We start from the raw sequence: 21,559 nt of genomic DNA, 5'->3' as shown, positions 1-21,559 counted from the left end.
CACACACCCTGAAATAAATGTTTACTTTTGTCTCATCAGTTCACAGAATATTTCCCTAATAGTTTGGGTATTTTCTGGTTGGTTTTTGGTAAATCTAAGTGGAAACCATTTTTTCCTCATTCGTTAGCAGTGGTTTTGCCCCAGACCTCTCATCTGGATGCCATTTTTGCCTAATCTGTGAATAATAAACACAAATCATAACAGAGGCAAGTGAGATCTGCAGCGCTCTAGATGTTGGTCTTGTTTTTTTTTCTACATTAGTAGATACTGACTCTCACTGTGTTTCGCTGCAGTCATGAAGGTTTGGAGCCCTTTGCAGACGGAGAAAGGTGATTGACGTTTTTAATCTGTTCTTGACTTTCTTAGCTTTTGAGAGCTTTTAACCAATTTAACGTTTTCAGACAGGTTCTATTGAAGTGATTCTCAACTCTGTGGATTGTCAATAGTCAGGTCTGGGTGTAGATTGTGAACTGAGCTGAGCTTACTTTGTCATTTACCAAAGGAAGTAACACCGTTTTCAAGTAGATCCATGTTGGTGCAGATAGTTTCTTTTCATCCTCTGAAATGAGAGGCACCCCTTGAAAACTACTACTTCTATTCATTCAGATTCTCTTTGCTGTTAAAAATGCTGATGATCTAAGATATTTGAGTGTAACAAAAGTAGAGAGATGTGTTAGGGGTAAAAGACTTCTCAGCGATATGTAATGTCTACATAGGTAAAAGACTCTGACAGTACATTGTTTTTATTCAGTGCTCCCTGTGTATGTTTTCTCACAGTCGACTGTGCTGGAGAAACTTTTTGGATGTCATTTAGTTATTTTTAATTAGTTCTTATTGTACCTGGGAAGTCCTGCCAGGGATTAGCTGTATTTGGACCTCTGTCAATGCTCACAACTTGCTGAAGACATTTTTTTTTTTATGAGAATAATTTATTTTTGCTTTTCAAGATATTAAATATTTCTATAAGTACTCTTGACTAAGATAGGACTATTTTTTTAGGATAAACCTCCTGGTGGTTATGTGGAAAGTGGGTTGTAAAAGTTGGTGTGGTGTGATGGATTCATTTTGTTGAGATACTGCTCCTAATTGCTCAGTTTTTGCACACAGCTCAGCTAGATAAAAGCAAAAGTGGTTGCTTTGTTGGTATTTTGTAATTAAAAGTGGTCTGTCTGGACACATTGTTTTTTTAAGCATACCCTTAGTTGTTCTTTGTGTAATAGAAGTACAACATGTTTCTGAACTCTGTGTTTTATGTTGAATATTCATGATTTAAATTTTGATCAAAATAATAGTGATTTATAAAAAAAATAGTTTTTTTTCCCAACTCAAATGGATTCTTAAAATGTCTTGGATATGTGCAAAAGGGTTAGCCATTTTATATATATAAAAAAGCTTGTTAATGTAATTTTTGAAGAATGAAGATGTGTTTTTTTGTGCTTAACTAACTAAACATCCTCCTGTTAGGTTGTCTAATGTAACGTTATCCATTTCAAAATACGATTAGTTTATTGTTCCCTCATAATTGTAACTATATAACAGTGCTAACTCATTATTTACAGGTACATGATGCTGATCAACGGAAAAAATGAAGTTTTCATGATCGACAGGGACAACTCAGTCTTCCACATAGCAAACCTCGAGTTCCCGTTCCGGAAGGATCTACGCGTTCATTTATCCAAAACTCTACTGGATGGGGTGAGGAGGCTTTTTTTTTTTTCCCCCCTTACATATTCGTGTGCTCATTTTGATTTTTAAATTGCTATATGTTCTGTGGGTCGTCTTTCACTTTCCCAGTTCCTGACTCGAGCCTGCATGTCCATTCCACATTGGTAAAGAATGCACCCGGTGCTCAGTGTTGCAGAAAATTGTCTCCATTTTGCAAGTCTTAGGTGAAAGCATGTGAAGCATGTGTCACTGCAAAGGCAGTAGGGTGACAGGAACATGATCACGCGTGTTCTGGAGAAATTGCTCATTAATTGTTTCACAGTTTCCTGTGTGTGTGTGTGTTTTGTTGCAACACTCTGTTGTGCATTGGGAGCCTCTGTGGCTTCCACTCCTGCTGGAATATCAGGGCCAGCCTTCCACCGACATGTTTGCGATGCGCAGGTTACGCAGCTTCCCAAAGCAGCAGGTGCACACTTATGAGTCATTTTATTCTTCCTCTGTGAATAAAGGGAGAAAATTGGTTACTCGTCATCAGAAATTCAATGACAACTACCTGCACTTGTTTGTGTTTAGTGGAACGAATGAGAAGATGAGAGATACACTCTCTGTCTTTCTTTTTTTTGTGCTTTGCTTTAATTTTTTTCTCCTGTGTTTTACTGTTTTATGCAAAACAGCCTCCTATTTGCTGTACAGTTACGGACTAATGTGGTGAATTTTAGCTTCCACACTCAGGCGGGGCATCTAATTGCAGTGTATATTGCCGCTCATTTGAAGAAGCTGCACGGATGGTTTTTATGTTGCCACAAGCTTTGTTTTGACTCCTGTTTATTCATGTGTTGATGCTTCTGGCTCTCGGTTTGTAGAGGCTGTCCTCGGCTGTCTATGAGGGGCTGTGGGAAAACCGGATTTTTCTTTTGTCTGCAGTTTCAGTTGTGGCTCATGACGATGATCTTTATCTCTACTTGCTTTTTGATGATCTTAACTTTATTATTAGTGTAGATTTTGAATTAGGCCGCCTTGTAGATTAAATTCCTGGTGGATTTCCTTGCCTGCATTTGCTGCTGCCTGTCTTTGCAGTGGTTCAGTGCACCAGATGCACAGTGATGGCAGCTTCTGCAGTTGCATCATTTCTCCCCCTCAGCCTTTACACAGGGGCTGACAGATTCCTTACTTCATTTCTCCTCTCCACCAGTCTGGTTTTGGCAAACCTTATTAAATATTCAGCTGCCTTCATAAAACATACACCACCTAGAATTTACATGTTGTTCTCACTTAGACTTATCAAATTATTTGAAAGCTATTTAGCAAGTTTAGGCTTTTGCAGAGAATTGTTGCATATTTTGAGCCAGTGCTACAGCAGTCAAAGAGAGTAACAGTAAATAGTGTTGTAATTCTGGTAAATATTTACAATGCGTATATATATTTTTTACTTGTAGTTGATTGCCTTGCTCATCTTACCTTAGATGCGTAGTTGCTTTCATCTCTGATCAAAAACAGCGTCAATTTCAGCAGCTTAGTCGGATGCTGAAATGAAACATTTTGTGCTCCTCTAAAGCAGACTAATCTCCTGCAGCAGAGAAACGTTAGCTGGAAAAAGATTTCAAAAGGGCCCCGCATTTCCAAACGACATTTGGCAAGTAAATTTAACCATCTGTCATCACTGTCCAATGTTTTCCCTGCAATTTTGCAGCCTGTTGGTGTGCACTGAAGGCAGATGAGGCACTGGTGTGGCTCACTGTTGTGTTCTTCTTCACGTAGACAGAACAGCAGGTGCTCTGCAATTTTTCTGTCTTTTTTTTTTAAATAATATCGCAGGTTGGTTTGACAACCTACTGCACAGAAATCGAATGAAATAAATTGAAATATGTCTGTCTGCACTGTTTGGGTCAAATCTCCTGTAATATATGTGCTTGAGTTGCACACAGTTCCTACACAGTCTTACAAAGTCAGGAGAAATCAGGAAATTGGTTTAGATGATTTCCAAGGACAAGTATAGAGAAAAGAAGATTTAACATTGATAAATATTCATATTCCAAGTTATCATCTTTTCCTTTCTACGCATAATAAATATAAAAATATTTATGATTTGTTGATCCAATTTGTATATCCATCATCATTTTGTTCAACCATTCCTCCATCTGACTGTTTCCGCCCACCCATCTGTCCGTGCTTCCTTCCATCCATCCACCAATTTGTGCTTCCAACCGTCACTTTGTGCCTATGTTCATTATGCATCCATCAGTTTATGAATACATGCCTATTTACCATCGTTTAGACAATAATTCTTATTCGCTACATCAAGAAACAGCTCATCACTTGCTGGGAGTAAGCAGCCAAAGTTCTTCTTTCATTTTATGTTCCGATCTGAAAGCCCGTCGATCTGTTAATTCCTGAATCTGAATGGTCTGATTATAGAATACTGAAGTGCATCCACAGTATCTCAAATTATTGCTTAAATGTGACATTATACTATCAGAGCGTTTTTATACATATTAACCAGTATACTAATTTTTCTGATCCCGATCACCAACATAGTGAAGCTAGATAATAGATTTCTTTCTGAAGCCTTTCAAACAAAAATAAAAAAATAGAAGACACATTTTGAGCAGTTGACATTTTTTGTTTTCAGAGAAAATTTCTCCACTTCTGATTTAAAATTTTAAGCATATGGCCTTGGATTTTATTAGCTTCTTCTGACTAAAACTTACTGCTAACTTTTTATATCACCAACTTTTGAACTTTACAATTAATGATAAGTTTTTCCCTTCATCTAAAGTACAGGAATGCTGTTTATCATTTCAATCTCTGCATTGAGTATTGTTTGATTGAGGCCTGCAGTCCTTCTTCCTCTTACGTTTGCTCAGCAGTGAAGACAGTTTTTTTTTTGTTTTGTTTTTGTCACTCAGTTGTGTAACGTTTTCCTCAAAACTCATCTCGACTGAGTGTCCTGCAGCACAGCCGCACCTGACCTCAGCTTGAGAGCTTTGTATAATAAATGAGCCGTCTATTTCTGCGTCATGGTCTTCTTCACCAGACTCTTACCTCACAGCTTTAACCATAGATGCACACACACACACACACACCTCCCCCATTACCCTCTTTCCTTGACATTGCTGCAGGCCTCCTCTTCCCTGAATGTCCGTCCTCCGGGGAGCGCTCAGATTCCAGCGTCTCATCCTGCAGAACTTGAGTCAACAGGACTTTTACAGTGTTGTGACAATAAAATTGCTCGCAGTTTGAAGACTCCTCTCTATCATAAAATGTTATTTTGAGGAATTTGAATCATGATTCTGTCCTTTATCCTTATTTGCACAGGAGATGATCATCGACAAGGTGAATGGTCAGCCAGTTCCTCGCTACTTGATATATGACATCATCAAATTCAATGTGAGTACACTGCACTTTTCAGAGGAGTGACCTCCTACCCCTGGAAATGTTCAAGGTTAAAGTGTTAGATCACATTGGAGGGAACTCTTTAATTGCCTCATTCCCCTTTTTAAAACAAAGGAGCTCGTGCTCTTTTGGGTTTGTCGTCAGCAGTTAAAAGTGTGTGAAATGTTGAATTATTGCATCATGGGTTTCCTCAGTTTGTCAAGAAGAGACATAAATTAATCCTGAAGAATTAAATTCCCATCTAGCAGGCAGTGCAGCGTCCATGCTCTAAGTATTTGTTTAGAGACGGTAGTTTTCTTAATCTGCAGCATGAGGTGGATAGCATAACTATACTGTTCACACACACACACACACACAGAGAGAGAGCTCCTTGCAAAAATATTGATGCTGCTGTAATTTTCTCACGTTAGAAGCTGTAATTGTTATTAAGCTGCAATTAAGGCAAAAGTTGGTTTTACAAAGTATTCACTAATGGGAGCTGGATGCAGATACTCACCACATTTTGTCAGTTGTTTGTTTTGGTTTATACTTGTGGGTTGTTATAAGTTGGTCCATCACATGAAAACTACAATAAAACGCAGTGAAGGTTATCATCGTAACGTCACAGAATGTGGTAAAAAAAAAAAAGAACATTTGCAATTTAAGCCAGACTTTTCCTCGGTACGGTGGAAGAACTGTGCCTAAAAACCATTATGAAAATCTATCATCAAAATCTTTTTAGTATTCATCTGAAATAAATTTGACTTTTTTTTTTTGCATGTCAGAATCATCAGTGTTTGAATTGTAATATAATTATTCGTTGCATAATGTGAATGCATTTATGCATAACAAACATTCCTTTAATTTAAAACGGTTTCTACTCTTCTATTACTTCCAGCTGCACAATTTTAGCAGCTTGAGGACAAAGGCTGGATACCGCTCAGTCAACTTACTGAGCAGCTCGCATTGTGACCTTGGCAAACCTTTGCAATCCTCCTTTCAGAGAACTCAATGAACACCTCAAGATAAAGGGTGGAGGAGGTAGCCATCATGTTTTGCTGTCATCTCCTTTTTTCTCTATCGATCCGAGGAATCACATGAGCAAGTCGGCTCAATGAAAGCTCCAGTGGTGAGAGGAATGGCTGCAGGATGGTGGAGGGGTTAGCATTTCCATGGGACTCCCACCGAGCCATCAGTAAAGCACTGTTATATTGATTCTTGCTTGCCATTATTGGCCTTAACCATTATCTGTTTGGCCGTGTCTCGGCACTCTGGGCCGGTCCTGAGAGAGGTGAGTAATGCAGCTGCAGGAAGACGACACCAGTTTGACGCCTGCCCTAAAATGACTCCTTGAAAAGCTGGCTGTCTGTTTGCTTCTGGATATGGATGGCTTCATTCGCTGCGTTCAGTGATTCTGCAGTGCTGTGTAAAAGTATTTGCACCCTTGTTGATTTAAATTAGACTTTTTAAAGTTATGTTTAAGTGATTCAGACTATCGAGCAAAATTCTAGAATCAAAAATTAACAAATAAAAAATTTTATTCATTGAAGGAGAAAAAAATATCCAAACCAGCAGGGCTCTTTGTGCAAATATGATGGCCTCCCTTCATAAATAACTAATTAACTTTGATTTGCCACATATTTTTGGTTCGATTTCATCAACAACCACAGGCATTATTAATGCAACAACTACAGAATCAAGGAATCACATAAATATAACTTCCCTGATTAAATATAGTCAAACTCTTTGGTGGTAGTTTGATGTTATGAGACTGCTTTTCTGCTTCAGGAGGTGGAAAACTTAAAATTGGTGGAACCAGGAAGTTTGCTCTGTACCGAAGGAGGATATCTACTCTGTGTCTGTTTATGATCTTGAGCTCAAGCTCATTTTGGTTATGTTTCATTTAGGGCAGTGAACCAAAGCACACCAGTAAGTCCATCTAATAAAGAAACTACAAAATAATGATTTGGGAGTTTCTTTGAATTCTGGACTAAACTCTGATGGAGCTGCTTTGGCATTCAAGTATAATTGGCCTTTTAAACAGGCCATTTAATCTTGAAAATGGTCCATTGTGGCTGAAATCAAAGAATTTTACAAGAAAAAAGGGGCAAAGCTCCTTCACATGTGTCTAATAAAAGCATTGGTACAGTGATCTGAAACATTAAGGAATACAAAAAAGAAGCAAAAACAGAAGAGGGTCTGTAAGGGAGTAAATACATATTTTAGCTTGACTTTATTTGCTGTGAAGAAAGTATTCCTGACAGCTTAAAGTTGAGTTTTATCCAAGTCAGTGATCTTTACTTTCTTATTTGTCAACATTTCCAGTATTTAGGACTCCACTGACTCAATCTGATTAACCCTGATTGCCACTCTCTCACACCAAATGTGTTTTCTGCTGCTGTTCTATCTCTAGAATACAAAAAGACATAGTTTTTTAAGGTTGTCAGTCACTGTCATCTCCCCCGCAGTGGGGGAGCTGACAAGACAACAGAAATTACATACGTTTCCCGTTTTTTTATTATTTTTTTTAAACGCTGTTGAAAGCTGGTGTTTTGGACTTGATCATCGCCCACATGGTGACACTTTGATTGACCTCATTATTTTTCAAGTTGCTGAAGTAATTTTGCTTTAGGTGCGGAATTGGACAAGATAATTGGATCAGCTTGATTAACAATTGAACAGAAAGGAGTGCACATGACAACATGACTGTGGTGTCATCTGTTAAGGAGGGCTTTACTGGAATCAGTTCCTGTTACTTCTGCTTGGAAGGCTGGCTGAGGTTTGCTACATTATTTTTCTGGACAGTTAAATTAAAGACTTTTCCTCTGTATCTCTGTCTCACCACATACTTTGTTTTTTTTTTTGTGTTATAAACCTTTGATTGTAATAAAAGCTAATACATAATCCAGTTCCTATAAGTGATTCCTATTCCCTGTTCTCTGCTGGAACAATATTTTATTGAAGAGGAAATGGCACAGACTGAACTTTGACATTCAAAATGATTGTGTCCTATTATTACTCTCTTAGCACTGTTTACCTTTTAAAGCTATTGTTTTTAAGGTCATCGTTTATTCATAAATTGTAAATGGGCGGCCTAACTGCTGTTCTTCTCTTCTTCCTAATGGTAATTCCAGAAATGAACTTCTTTAAAATTAAAAAAAGAAAAACAACGTAGCTTTTTCTTAAAGCTGTTCCCGGTGGCAAGAGTGCCACCTTTTCAAGAAATCTGAATTTCTCTGGATAGGTTCTATCCAGAGAAATACCAGTTTTCCTGGTATTTTCATTCTTCTTTTTGTATTTAAACTTTAAAAGTTGGGGAATATTCTTCTTGCACTGTTTCTGTTGCTTATTTATTTGTCCAGTTGACTATTTGTCTTTTGTTGGGCTTACTCTTGGTACTGTCAGAAAATATGGCTGTTCACCCCTCTTTTTTTTTTTAAACAATTGTTGATTAGATTTGATTATAAATTTAGTGCCGCACAGAGACCAGGCTCTGATGATTGTCTTGTTAAAATGACCTTATTTGATGGTGGCAAAAGTATTAACTTTGAAAAACAGAGAGTAATTGAGTTATCTACAGCTGCTGGTTGCCTAGGCTGACGAGACAAGCCCTCAAATCATAGAAACTAAAACCGTTTGATTCTTGAAATGGTAAATAAGATTTTAGCTTTGAAGAAACCAGAGATGTAGATGGTTAAACAGGTCTAGAAAATGGATAAGTGAGTCTTCTGTAACTACCAGCAATATCCAGGTTATTGCCTCCTCTGGTGGAAAAATCTATTTTCTTCCTCATGACGAGGCAAAATGGCCGCAGCGTTAGCGGCCAGGTTTTTTTGTCTGCATGTAGCTGGTTATTATGACACCAGTGTTTGAATTTCATTTGGATGTTTAGCGGCAGGGTGTAGTTTTGGAGATTTATGAAAGGAATTATGTTATTTTTAGGGCAACGATCACACTTCGGTGATGATTTGGTAATCATTCTTCTTTTTATGTAAGTAAACTTCCTGATGTTATGACATTAGTGCCGCAGTCCTTTATTTATGTGCTGCATTTACTAAGAATGTAACGAGGTGTTTGAAGTAAACAAGGGTTTGTGATAAATCAGAACCGGTTAGAGATTTCTATACCGTCTGAAACTGGTAGCTGTCTGTAGACATACTGATGAGGCAAGGATGAGCTATTTGTGAGTTTGTTTCAAAAAGGAGAAAAAGTCTCTTAAGACGTAGGCAGCCCTACCCAATGCTGCAGTGACTCATAGAAAAGCAGAATCACACCTCAGGATCTCTGGTTGTGTAACTAGATAGATCACTCATAAATCTCTAACTATGACCTGCTAGTTAAATTATTATTATTTTTTTTTAACACGAATCTGTCATCCCGTGCCAGAGAGATAGATACCAACTGTTCCCCACAGACACAGGTGGAAGGTGGAAGAATAAAACTGCAGGCAGGTGATGTTTTCAAAGTCTGGTTCACACTTTAATTTTCCCAGCATAAAAAATAAAAAAGCTTACATTAATCGTCTGCTTCTTCTTATTTATTGCCTTGGAGGAAGGTGCTCACTTATTGATTTATGCGCTTTAGACTTAGAGGGAAGATAAAGTAGAATTCTTAAACTGCTGCCTTTTTTTTTCTACACAGCTTATTTTAACCATCATCCTAGAAAAAGAAAAGCCCGTTATCTGCATTAAAACTCTCCCATGGAAGAATAATTGTGTAAATACATTTTTGAAAGTCTGTCTTAATACCACAAAATATTGCTTTTAGATGGAAAGCAGGTTGGGAGGTGCTGTGAGTCTGTAATTGCTTTTTTTTTTTTTTTTTTGCCTGGAATGGTCAAAAAGTCTACATATTTTTGTAAAGAACATCTAATGTGAGGCAGCATATTGTTGATTGGTCCCAATGTTGATTCTGGTCATCAGTGTGGGCTGCTGTTTATCTAAAAATATGGAAAGCAGAACTCCCAGCACTGTCACTTATTTTCATTCCCTGCTGCTTTCCAGTTAATCCTTTATCCTCCCCAAACTCGCACTGAAGCAGCTTTTATTTTTGGTTCTGCTACTTATTGTCGTTCTTTTTATTTTTTTTCTCTTATGAGTTTCTTTATGTCTAGTTTTTTTTTTTTTCCCACTTTTTATCTTTGACAAGTTCTCTCCAAAATGGTGTTTCAAATATGTAAACTGGGATTTGACTATAACAGGACTTTTCTGTCCACTTCATGTCACTTAGGATTAGGCACAGTGTTTCAAATTAATACAAGGGTATATACATTTTGAAAATAAGGTATATTTTATTTACATTTATTAAATTCTGAACTGCTCTTTGCTGATACAATAATACCAGTCCAATCTTCATGTTTCCTGACATGCTTTTTACAAGTTTTTACTGTTAATTTCACTGGTGACTCATTGCAAAATATGAATAGCCTTTTTGCAGTGAGTCACCAGTTAAAAACCTCTCCAAATCTTGAAACGTCTCATCTTTACAGCTGATAACAAAATTATTCACACCTCTGGATTTTGGCGTAAAAATTATTTTCAATAATCACATAAGTTTGTTTTTAATTGAAATAGAAATGAACATCTCTCAAAAAGACAGTAACACACAATGAAAGTGAATCGCACCAGCTGAAAGTGTAACAAATAATGTAAGTTAGTCTACCAGACTATCAGACTATTAATGTGTGAAAACACCATTCCATATGACTTGATTTATTGTTTTAGATGGAAACATTTGTTATATAAATCAATTAAATTAGGTTTTGATTTATTATATCACAATATTGGGAAAGTTTCTGGGCGAGACCTTATCCTCATCTTTATTGTTTTGGCACATCTGTCAATGATCGTCTATACATTCAAGGGAATGACTCGTACAAAGAAAGTCTAATTCAAACAGCATGTATGTATGTCAGTGCCGAGTTTCCAATCGGTCAATATCAGAGCCGATGAAAGAATGTCTGAGTAGATTTGTATTCACTATGTCAATCACTGCTATACTTCCAGAAATGGTAAATAATATTCTTCTCAAACGCTTCCTCAGTGCATCTCAAATCAGTGATGATTGTGAAACCTGATGTATTTATATTCTCCCAAACAGACACATTCGGTCCTTAGAATCACAACAGAAACGGATAAATTAAGATGTCGCTGTGATTTAATACTGAAACCGAGCTTCTGTCCCCAGTGACGTTTCCCTAACAAGATTTTTCCTTTGCCGTGTTTTCCTCTTGAGCTGGCATGGACAACACAAGCCTTGAATCATCCACACTTACATCTTGTCCTTTCCTGGTGACACAGCTGACAGATGGTGCTAAATGTGTGGGACATGATACCAGCTGTTGCTCCAGGAGAAAGTAGTGTTACTGCTGTCACCTTGTGTGGAAAAGCAAGCAAGTTATGATTTCTATATTAAAAAGATTTCTCTATGAAAACTTTCTAAAATGACTTGTACATTGATAAGCAACATTGTCAAAACAGTCTAAAATTAAAGGTCATGAAGACATGGTTCTTGATATATCAAAATGTTATGATCGATTTCAACATTTGTCTATCATCTAGCAGATGCAATAATATAAAGTAGAAATTTTGGATTATAAATTGTTGCATGTTTATTTCCAGATTCCTCACGTTTCTATTCTTAGTGCCTGGTTGTATTGTCAAATCATTGCCTAAATTTCTAGGCAATAATCCGGACTCTATATCAGTGTGTTACTTTTCAAAATGCGAATTACACTCCTACCTTTGCAAACACAGATGTTAGCTAGTTACAGCGATGCCACAATAGCTCATTTGGACCAAAGATGGACAATTTAAATGCATATTTTGCAACATTTGTGAATTTCTCATAGGACAATAAATGGGCAAAAGTGTATCTCAAAGGATTTACTTAAGATTTAGACTTGTAAAAGTAACAAAAAAATCTGATTATTACGTAGAGATTATTACCATTTATTATGTTTCTCAGAAACTTTCTTTTATCGGTCGATGCAGGCAATTTTTGCATCTAAATTTTATTTTCTCAAAAAAGCAGAGACATTTTTACAACAGCATTTTTTTCTTCTTGTTTTCTTGGTATATATGTGTGAGCTGTACATTTGAAAAAGTAAATATACATGCTTATTAAAATGCAGACTACCTGCCTACTGGGATCAATTTATTTAAATTGATATTCTATGAGATTATTTGGGTTTTTTCCTGCTTAATGTCTGTAAAGCACAAGGCTCTGCAGGCTTGTAATAACATCTAATTCCAGCTAATTATCAGCTATTTCTTTCCACATCCAACTGGAGGAAAACTGGGTTTTTTCTTCCCATCTAAAGTCAATATAATCCTCTTGAGAAAAGAAATGACCTTTTACTACAGAGCTGGAGCAGAATACTAATGCCTGCAATTCACACTTTCCAACACAGAACCCGTCAATACACATCAGAGAGTATTGATTAGCAATACATTGGTTTAATAGCCGTAAAAGTGCAATTGTTCCACATCATTTTATAATTTTGGTTGTAAGACGTTTAAACCCCCTTTTCATTTTGAAGATAATGAATTTTCCATAGGGCTATATTTGTTATTTCCTGTGACAACATTAATGAATGATACATAATTGCTTTCCATTAGTAATTTTGGACAATATTATACAAAATACCCACCAATAAATCACATTGCAGATCACAAAAAAACACATTTTACTCCATTATTTGACTTAAAAAAATTCTTGGTTTGGTGGGAATGTCTTCAATATTTAATCAGCACAAATCAGAAGAATTCAAGAAATAAAATCCATTTTATTTGGAGTTTGAATCTTCCTTATAACTTGTGAGAATTATTAAAAGTCAAAGTTGTCATGGATGACGTTTGTTTTCAACAGGTTGACATCCTTTTTTTGTTTTGTTTTTCTTGTTGGAATCTGAGTCAGTTTTATTGCGTCACTATGCTAATTCAGAAATAGATAAATGGCAGCAACAGTCTGTCGACGCTTTGCAGCAGACAGGCTGGATTCATTGCATCTTTTCTGCACCAGTTAACACTGAAATAAATATGTTGCCATGTTTGTCGTTATATGTTCTAATTTTCCGCTCAAACCTTGTTATTTATAACCAGCGACAGAAATTCAGGCTTTCTGCTGCTCTGTGTGGCAACAATGTGTGGCTCCACCAGATGGGTTTCATTTCACCTTTGTTCTGCCTCGGTGGCCACGTCTGTTTGAGAGGACAGTAGGATTATTTGTGCGGGACAGCAGCGGGTCTTTGCTGTGATGTGTGGAAGGTCTCATCGTCGTCACAAAGAAGCTGTTTGTAGTGTTGTAGTGGAATGTGATAAATTAAAGGAGTCTTACTGCATACTTCTGGACACTGCTCATCAAAGCTACAGAGTATCAGGAAGATAGTTGATGCAGCATTTGATTTAATGCTGAAAACTGCAGTATTGATTACGATTTGCCCAATTTTCCTGCCGCTTTTAGTCATTTGCAATAAACACTGTCCCCACTGTTGTATGAGTTTTAATAACCTATCTGCTAAAGATGCATTAAGCCAGGTGGAGTCCATCCAAATACCAGTTATCACGTTAAAGATATCCTAAACCACAGTTTATTACAAACGAATATTTACTGCAGACTGATATTCGATGTACTGTTCAGTTTTCAGCATTAGCTACTCATCATGTTCACACTAAGACTTCTGAACAAGATCGTAAGTTTTCATCTCAGTGTAAAGAGAAAGAAAGAAAACAAAGGAAATAGACCATTTAAATTAGTGTGCTACTTTAAAATCGAAATGTGTTTTTGTTGTGTGTTTTTCAGGGACAACCCGTTGGCCAGTGTGATTTCAATATTCGACTCCTGTGCATAGAAAAGGAAATAATTTCTCCACGTCAGGAAAAAATGAAGCTCGGACAGATCGACAAAGCCAAGGAGCCTTTCAGCGTCCGGAACAAGCCCTTCTTCGACATCCATGCGTCGCGCAAGGTAAACACGGCTTTCCAAATCCTTCCCCTCCATTTAACTGGGCCACATGTGACCCAGTTAAGATTCATCCTTTCTTTTGGTCATGCCAAAATGCACAAATCCAGGCAACCTAATTATTGTGCACGTTGTACACTCGTATGTAATCTGTCAGTTGCATCCCAGATTTTTCCTAGAGAATTTATTTCCCAGGGAAATAGCTCTTCAAGGGCAAATTGGTCTCAAGAGAAGGAGATGCAGATGATGAAACACTCTTTTTTTCACCTCTATGCTATGGAAAGGACGAGCTCTAGGAGGAAGAGAGCACTCACTTGAGTGTTGGATGCCTTGGCTATTTCCCGCTGGGACTCATCCGGTGCAATCTCAAGTGATTGGAAGCCAGGATTACAATACATTGCCTAGATCCGTCTTCTGTGTGTGAGCTCGAACACACATTTCTTGTGCTTCTTAGCATTTTTGTTGACTTTACGAGAAATATTCCCTGTTATACTCACTAGTGTTTTTCTTGTCGTCTGGAAATAAATAAACGATCCGCTGAGGTTAAAAAACAGTCAGCTGAAAGCAGCAAAGCTTTTATCGCCTCAGTGGCTGTTAAGCCTTCCTCAAAGGTCTGTGCTCTCGCGCCTTCTCTCAGGTCTACAGGAGTTCAGAGCACAATTAATTTTGTGTTTGGCTCGAACAAAGATCAGTTGGAAATCTTGGTATGTCTTGCTGTGACCTCAGACAATCAAACTGTAGTGAGGGGGTGATATTTATCCTCTTTTGTATGTTTTTTTATTTTTTTTTTCATGTCTCCCAGCTCTAGTTTCTTAGAGTTGTTCATTGTTGAAATTGTTACCTCAGGTCTAACCCTGCGCTACCCACATTTCTAAGAATCCTTGTGAAGGATCGACACTGGAAGTTTTTGGGTTCATTTTGATGAAGATATTCTGGAAATGAAGTCACTGGTACGCTGTGTAGCTTCTGAGCGCCCCATTGTGTCCCTTAGTGGCCATCTGCTCTCTGTACAGTCCTATCTCTGTTGTAGGGGGCATTGGCTAAGGATAACTGGAATCAGGCTCATTAATTCATCCCAGCACAAACCTCCACTTCATGGCGTATTGACCACAAATTCCTACTAGGGATATTTCAGTTGTATGACAACTTTTGTCTGTTTCTGAGCTTCTGTTTTTCATCTAATTCACTTGCACATTTAGGCTGTCATTTCCCCACCAAATTGGGGGTATTTTTCGGTTTCACTTCCTCCACTTATTTTACAAGGAACCCTTTTGTTGTAGTCGGATTTGCACACCAAGACAATATGATAGTGTATTTTGGATTTTCCCTCTCGTGTGGATTGAATTGACAGGAAAGTGGAAATAACTACATTTAGCAGCAACTGTATATGAGCTGTTCTGTTCCTTTTTTTTAAGGTGTTGTGTAACATGCACTAGATGTAAGAATTTTATTGGTAAATTTATTAGTGTGTTAATGGTTATGAGATCCAAAAATCTGTGGAAATGCGCACAGAATTTATAAACCATGAGGTTATAGTTTTGATGGACTCAAATAAACTCATATATTACATTTTGTCTTAAAGACAAATAGCCAAAGGTGTCAATAAACTAACATGAAAGACTAAAATAATGGTACATTCTCCCTCTGGGTCTTGTCATTGCTGACTCAAATAAACCCAGATATTTCATTTTGTCTTAGAAATTTACTGCTGCCCCAAACATAGTATGTATACTGTTTTTTTTCCACCTCCTTTATTATATACAGAAACATTGTTAATAGATGTCTTTTTTTGTAAAGGAGGAGCGTTAAATTGACTGAAGACTGTATTTGTCAGAGACTCATGTGTTCTCCTTTCTGAATTAGAAATAAATTCTGTGCTGGAATACCAGGCCTTCTTTTACCCTTTGAATTTAATAGTATTGGCAATTTCCTAAGAGGATTAGTTTACATGGCGGAAACCAATGTTCCCTCTTGGATAACAGAAATGAGTATTAGAGTTTCAGGCTGTAACAAGTGATGATTTTTACCAAAAGCTTCCATTCAAGCATTTAGATGGGTTTTTCAAGGTGCCTGTATACAAAAAATGTGATTTAATTCTTTAAAGCATGAAACATTGTCATGTATTGTAATGACTAAATACTTATAGCCTGAACTCTTCAGTGAGTGGCCCTGATTTGATTTATTGTGTCTTAAAGGAAATTAAGCTTCAGGTGAATATAGTTGATTAATATTAAGAAAAAAGGGAAAAATAAAATTAAATTTAGTTTGCAGCCCCTCCCACAAGTTCAGATTGGTAGAAAAAACTAAAACTGATTTGTATTCGAGAGTCAAATGTTTTATCTAAAAGGAATTATTGAGGTTAAAAGCACAATACAGTGAAACGGTTTTTGTTCCAATACAGATAAAAATGTAAGAAAAAGCGGCAGTGAAAGCATGATGCATGGCATAAAGTAATACGATGGGGTGATTGGAAAGATATTTGAGTTGCAGTTGTGTAAAAGTTGTAGCTGTGGTGCAAACGTGCCGTATACATAACGTGTATGAGTCACAGTGTTTGTGCTGCAGATTTGCAAATCATCTGCGGTAGCCTGTTTTATCTGAACATCAAAGTGTGTGCGTGTGCGCGTGTGTGTGTGTTACTGTGTTATATCTCTAGAAAGGTGATGATGGAGCATTAATTGCCAGATGTGTTTTAAATCTGATCCTTTTCCTGCCTTTGTTTGAAAATTGCCGGCACTAAATAAATAACAAGAAAAGATGAGAAAAAATCAGCATCCACTTCTGGCCTTTGTAACACTTTCATCCTCCTCGGTTTAGATTCAAGAAGAAACTGCGTCTTTTCTCTCTCTCTCCTGCTCTTGCACCCACTCACCGAGGGAAACATGTTGTCTGTTGTATAAGGGCTTATGCTGCTTGGAAGAGCACACAACATAGACTCGGTGACTAATGTTTGTTTACCTCTGCAGCCTTGAGAATTTTTAGTTTTTTCTCAAGCCTCCAAGACATTATGCAACAACTGATGATGCACGCTGTATCCATACACTAAAGGTCAGACTCACTGGCGAGAGAGTATCGACTGTAGCGACTCGTTTACTTTTGCTCCGCTTACCTTCTTTCTTTCTGCCTGCCAGGCTCAGTTAATTTACCCAAGGAAAGCAGTGTGTATTCTCTGGGTCAGGTCAACAGGTGCTTTTAATGCTTCTTGGACCACTGTGCAACAGCTGTGCTTCATCTTTATGCCTTTAGTCTGCTGTGCCTTTTCCTCTTTTTGACCTTCGGGGACATCTTGACCTGCTATGATAGACTGGCAGGAAATGGTGTTCGCCTTTTTATAGATTTCTGCTATTTCAATTTGTAGCCAAACTTAAATGTTTCTGACCAGACAAGTAAACCAAATGAATACAAAAAGCTGTTCTCAAATAAGTAAAAAAGGACTCCTGGTGCTTAAAAACAGTAAAAAAAAAATAAATAAAATCATAATTGCCCCCTTAATATGGTGGTTGTGCCACCCTTGGTAACAACATTCATCTCTGGGCTTTGCTATGAGTCTTTTGCATCACTTTGGCTCAATCTTCTTTGCAGTTAGATGTAAGCTCAGACTTTGATTAGGCCTTTCCAAGCTGTTAATTCAGAGGTGTACTTATTGGTGTGCTTCTGATTATCATCTTGCTGCATAACCCAGAGACAGTTGAGCGTAATGTGACGAACTGACAGTTTGACATTCCTCTTGAGTTTATAGTTCCATCAGTTATGCCAAGCCGTCCAGTGCCTTTTTGTAGTAGTACTACTTTTGTAGCAGAATGTCATGTATTCCTATTAACAGATAATTTATAAATTTAATGGGAATAGCATCAATTTGTCTTAGAATATTTAGAATATACTTAAAAATTGAACTATTGATTGTCTACGTGCATTTGAGCTGCCCTGTCATTGCAGTTGTTTTCTAGCTTAACATAAAAGAGGGATTTCAGCTTTTGTGATTCACTTTTTCTACAAATACAGTTTCATATAAACACAATGATTGCTTTAATTACATTTTTTCTGGATCACTTGATTTCTTAATTTCAGAGCTTGTAAACTAAGGATAATTCCAATGCCCCAATCTAATTATGTATACTAAGCAATTCAGCCTGCATGCATGTAGACAGCTATTAAAATAGTTTTCTCCTGAAACGCTCATAACACAGAAAAACGGATTTACCTCAGCCTTCTGGGTTTCTATTTAAGCACCTTTTCTTTTATTCTAATTGGATTTTTTTTGTTCTTGTGGTCCTGTCTACCTGGTCTGTAATGATTTAGGCACATACCTTTCTTTAATACAGTTCCTAGCAATTATTATTGTCTTAAAGAATATTCCCTTCAGTGCAGTAGATTTGAAATAAAGAACATATGGCTTTACTTGTACCACCAATCACAAAAGAGACGACTTCAGGTACGTCAAAAACTATTTCTATTAAGGCAGCAAATGGAGAGACACATATTTTTATTTTATTTTTTTTAAATCTAAAATGTTTGCCTCAATTTCGGTTGACAAATTGAGAAAAACACAGGCTTTTTGTTTCTTCACTCAAACGGTACAAACATAAAAGGATTGCGCCTCACAGCGCCGATGGATAATGACACATAACGCACTGTGAATGCATCCCTAAAGCTTCCTCTAAATGACTATGTTTTCATCCACACAATGGAAAACTGGAGGCAGCTGCAGAGATGAACTTAGTTACAGTAACGACCACTTAAAGCATCTCAGGGATGGAGAAAGGGTTTTTGTCAGTGTTAGTTTGTCCAAGTACTTTGGCGCTTGTTAAAGAGCTTTTTGACTGCTGTGTGGATGGGTTTTTTTTTTTCTAGTGGCAGTGTGACAAACTATAGGAAAACTTATTGTGGGGACTCCGCAGGGTCTGCAAATGTGGACAAATCTTGACTGGTTAAAATCACACCTGTAACTTGTGATTAGGTCATGTATTACAGTTTTTCTAAAGATCTTTGCATAAGCACCTCTTCTCTATTAACGGTTATCATGCTGGTAGATGCTCCTGCCAGTCCATGCCTGGTCTACAGTTCCAAGCTGCACCTAAATGTGCCGCTTTCTAAATCTGGCATGTTTCACGTGAAGTTGTAGCATTTTATTTTTCCTGTTTCACAAGGAAACAAAATTCCTTTTTTTTTGTTTACCATTTTGCCAAACAAAAATGGTGCATGCCATCTCTTCTTCTCTTATTTGTATCTAGTTTGCTCACTGGCAGTAAGTTTATTTATTTTTGATGTATCAAACAATTGTGAAATTCTGAATGCAAGGTTGTTCTTTTTTCTTTAAATGGTAAGCAAATAGACTAGTCTGTTGTGAACTTAATACAGTCTCTAGTTTCTTTAGGACTTTTTTCAAAACAGAAACCCTTGGTAAAAGTACTTAGGATTTTGCAAAGCATCACCCTTGGGTTTAAAACAATTTTCCTGCTGAGAACCAGTAGCTGTGGTTATCTTTAGGAGTGGAGTATTTCTGAGTATTTCTGAGAACTTGGTTTAATAAGGTTTGGGTACGCCACTGTGGGCGGACGCATTTTCTCATGGGGTCACTGGAGTGTTTCTGTTAGAATACCTTAAATTAGGGGTTAAAAGTCTAAAGAGAAAATGCATTGTGGTGAAAACCAGTAAAAGAAACCCGTTTCTCTTAGCCTTTATTCCCCATTGCCTGGAGAAAGTGTATAACTTTTCTGCAAATGTTTCTAGCCTATTCTGACTATATGCGCAAAAAGTGGGACGATAAAGTCTCATAGTTGTTCTCTCAAAATATAAATTAAGCTCCGCTACGTAGCATTTTCAGAGTTCTTATGTACGTTTGTATTTCAGCACTGCTTAATTCGATTTGCCATGATGTTGTGCGTCACATTTGATGGATTTTGGACAAGTTCTTTACCTTCAGCTCAAAACCTTCTCCTTTCAGACATCCTGCCAAACCCCCTGAGCTTCATCACAGATCAGATACACTCTCTTCCCTCTGACAGCTTAAATACAGCAGCATGTTGTTAGAGCTCAGTAAGCAGCTGCCCCTCGGTTGTTGGCTTCTCACACTATCTGTGTGCTGCTTGAGTGTGACTGTATGTCTGCAAGGGTGTGAGCTTGTGTGTTTGTGGTAGGTAGTTTACCTTTCCTCTCCTGAGCTCTGGCCAATGATAGTGTAGCTTGAGTGAAGTCATGAACCAACCAATGTTGGAGTTCTCCAGCAGTGTAACTGTAAATCGCCTCTAGAGATTTGTGTAAACCTTAAAATGATGTAGTTCTACCATTTACATTTTATTGCACATTTGAAACCAGCTCAATTGGCTATAAAGTATAAATAACATTCAGTAAATGAACAACGCATATAAACTAACATTTTTTAGTTGAAATAAATAAAGGTTTCTTAAAGCCTCTGAAATGAAATGGGGCTTTTAATGTTTTCTGCAACTCTACAAGCAGACAGGAGACAGTTGTACAGATGTGGGTCTGCCACTGAAACACTGTCGGCTCTGTTTTTTTTTAGTGTGGATCCAAGATTGGCTAATAGCAACTGATTTGTTGACCCCAGAGCTCTAACTGGAGTGTGAGGTCGCAAACATCCTGACGGTTAATCTGATGCTGCACCTTTTGTACTCTTAAACAACAAGCACTGGAACTTTTTTTTTTATTTATTGGACCAGAAAGCCGACTGATGAGTCACAGTGCTATAAACAACCTTTTTTTTAACGCTTGTGAAGCTTTGAGCTTGGCATTTTGGTCATTTACAAACCAGAAATGCTAATGTTTGAACAGATGAATGAAATAATGTGTGGATTGTGTGGAATTTGGAGGACCAAAGCCCAAATAAGTCGGGAATTATTTTCAAAATGACAACATGTATGCGGATCAGAAAGAGCAAATCCTGTCTATGACTCTATAATGCCTCATAAATAATGCTTGTTTACTCTGTGTTCAATGAAATTCAAGAACTTTAATGTTTTTCTTCCATGTCACACCAAATAACTGCACGTATTTTATGTTTTAATTAATTGAAACCCCAAATATTCATCTAAAGATTAACATTTTTAAGTCACAAGAACTCTCCAGACTGCATAACCTTATTTGATTTTTTATTTTTTTTATTTTTTACCAAGCCCACACACTCACAGATGTGGATTTTCATTTAATAGACAACTGCACACCGGCTTCAGAGGGCCATTCACATTAGGATCGAAAAGAGCCTTGAGCCGCAGCCCCATGCTCTGACTGGAATATCAATCCATCCATTCCAGCTTGGATTCTGCCCTTGCATCTAAGCCTCATAAGAGCTGTGAGGATGAGCAGACATGAGGAAAACACAAAGGCTTCTGGACAGGAAAGGAAAGAGAGTGCGAAATATCTGAGCAGGTGTGCTTAGAAACCAAATTCTGGTGAAGTATTTAAAACGATGGTGCACATAATTCTAATTCATAATAATTCCAACTTCTTACTATTACTTTCGACTGAAAGGTCATTGCATGAGTTTTATTAATATCAATTAAAATTGTCATTTTGCCCTCACAGTAGTCTCTTGGTTGATATA

The 21,559-nt window shown here is 37.3% G+C and overlaps 1 protein-coding gene across 1 annotated transcript in view; it reads left to right on the top strand.

The window, feature by feature from the left end:
* The window catches only part of rngtt (RNA guanylyltransferase and 5'-phosphatase), an 83,970-nt gene that overhangs the window by 22,916 nt on the left and 39,495 nt on the right, over nucleotides 1-21,559 (top strand). Inside the window, exons 9-11 of the mRNA XM_007545199.2 lie at nucleotides 1,560-1,695; nucleotides 4,981-5,052; nucleotides 13,840-14,004. Of these exons, the coding sequence (XP_007545261.1) occupies nucleotides 1,560-1,695; nucleotides 4,981-5,052; nucleotides 13,840-14,004 (373 nt within the window). The remainder of the gene's footprint in view (nucleotides 1-1,559; nucleotides 1,696-4,980; nucleotides 5,053-13,839; nucleotides 14,005-21,559) is intronic.

The sequence above is a fragment of the Poecilia formosa genome, unplaced genomic scaffold (genome assembly GCF_000485575.1).
Source record: "Poecilia formosa unplaced genomic scaffold, Poecilia_formosa-5.1.2 Scaffold1, whole genome shotgun sequence".
NCBI classification, from domain to species: domain Eukaryota; kingdom Metazoa; phylum Chordata; class Actinopteri; order Cyprinodontiformes; family Poeciliidae; genus Poecilia; species Poecilia formosa.
This window is presented reverse-complemented; position numbering and strand designations above follow the sequence as displayed.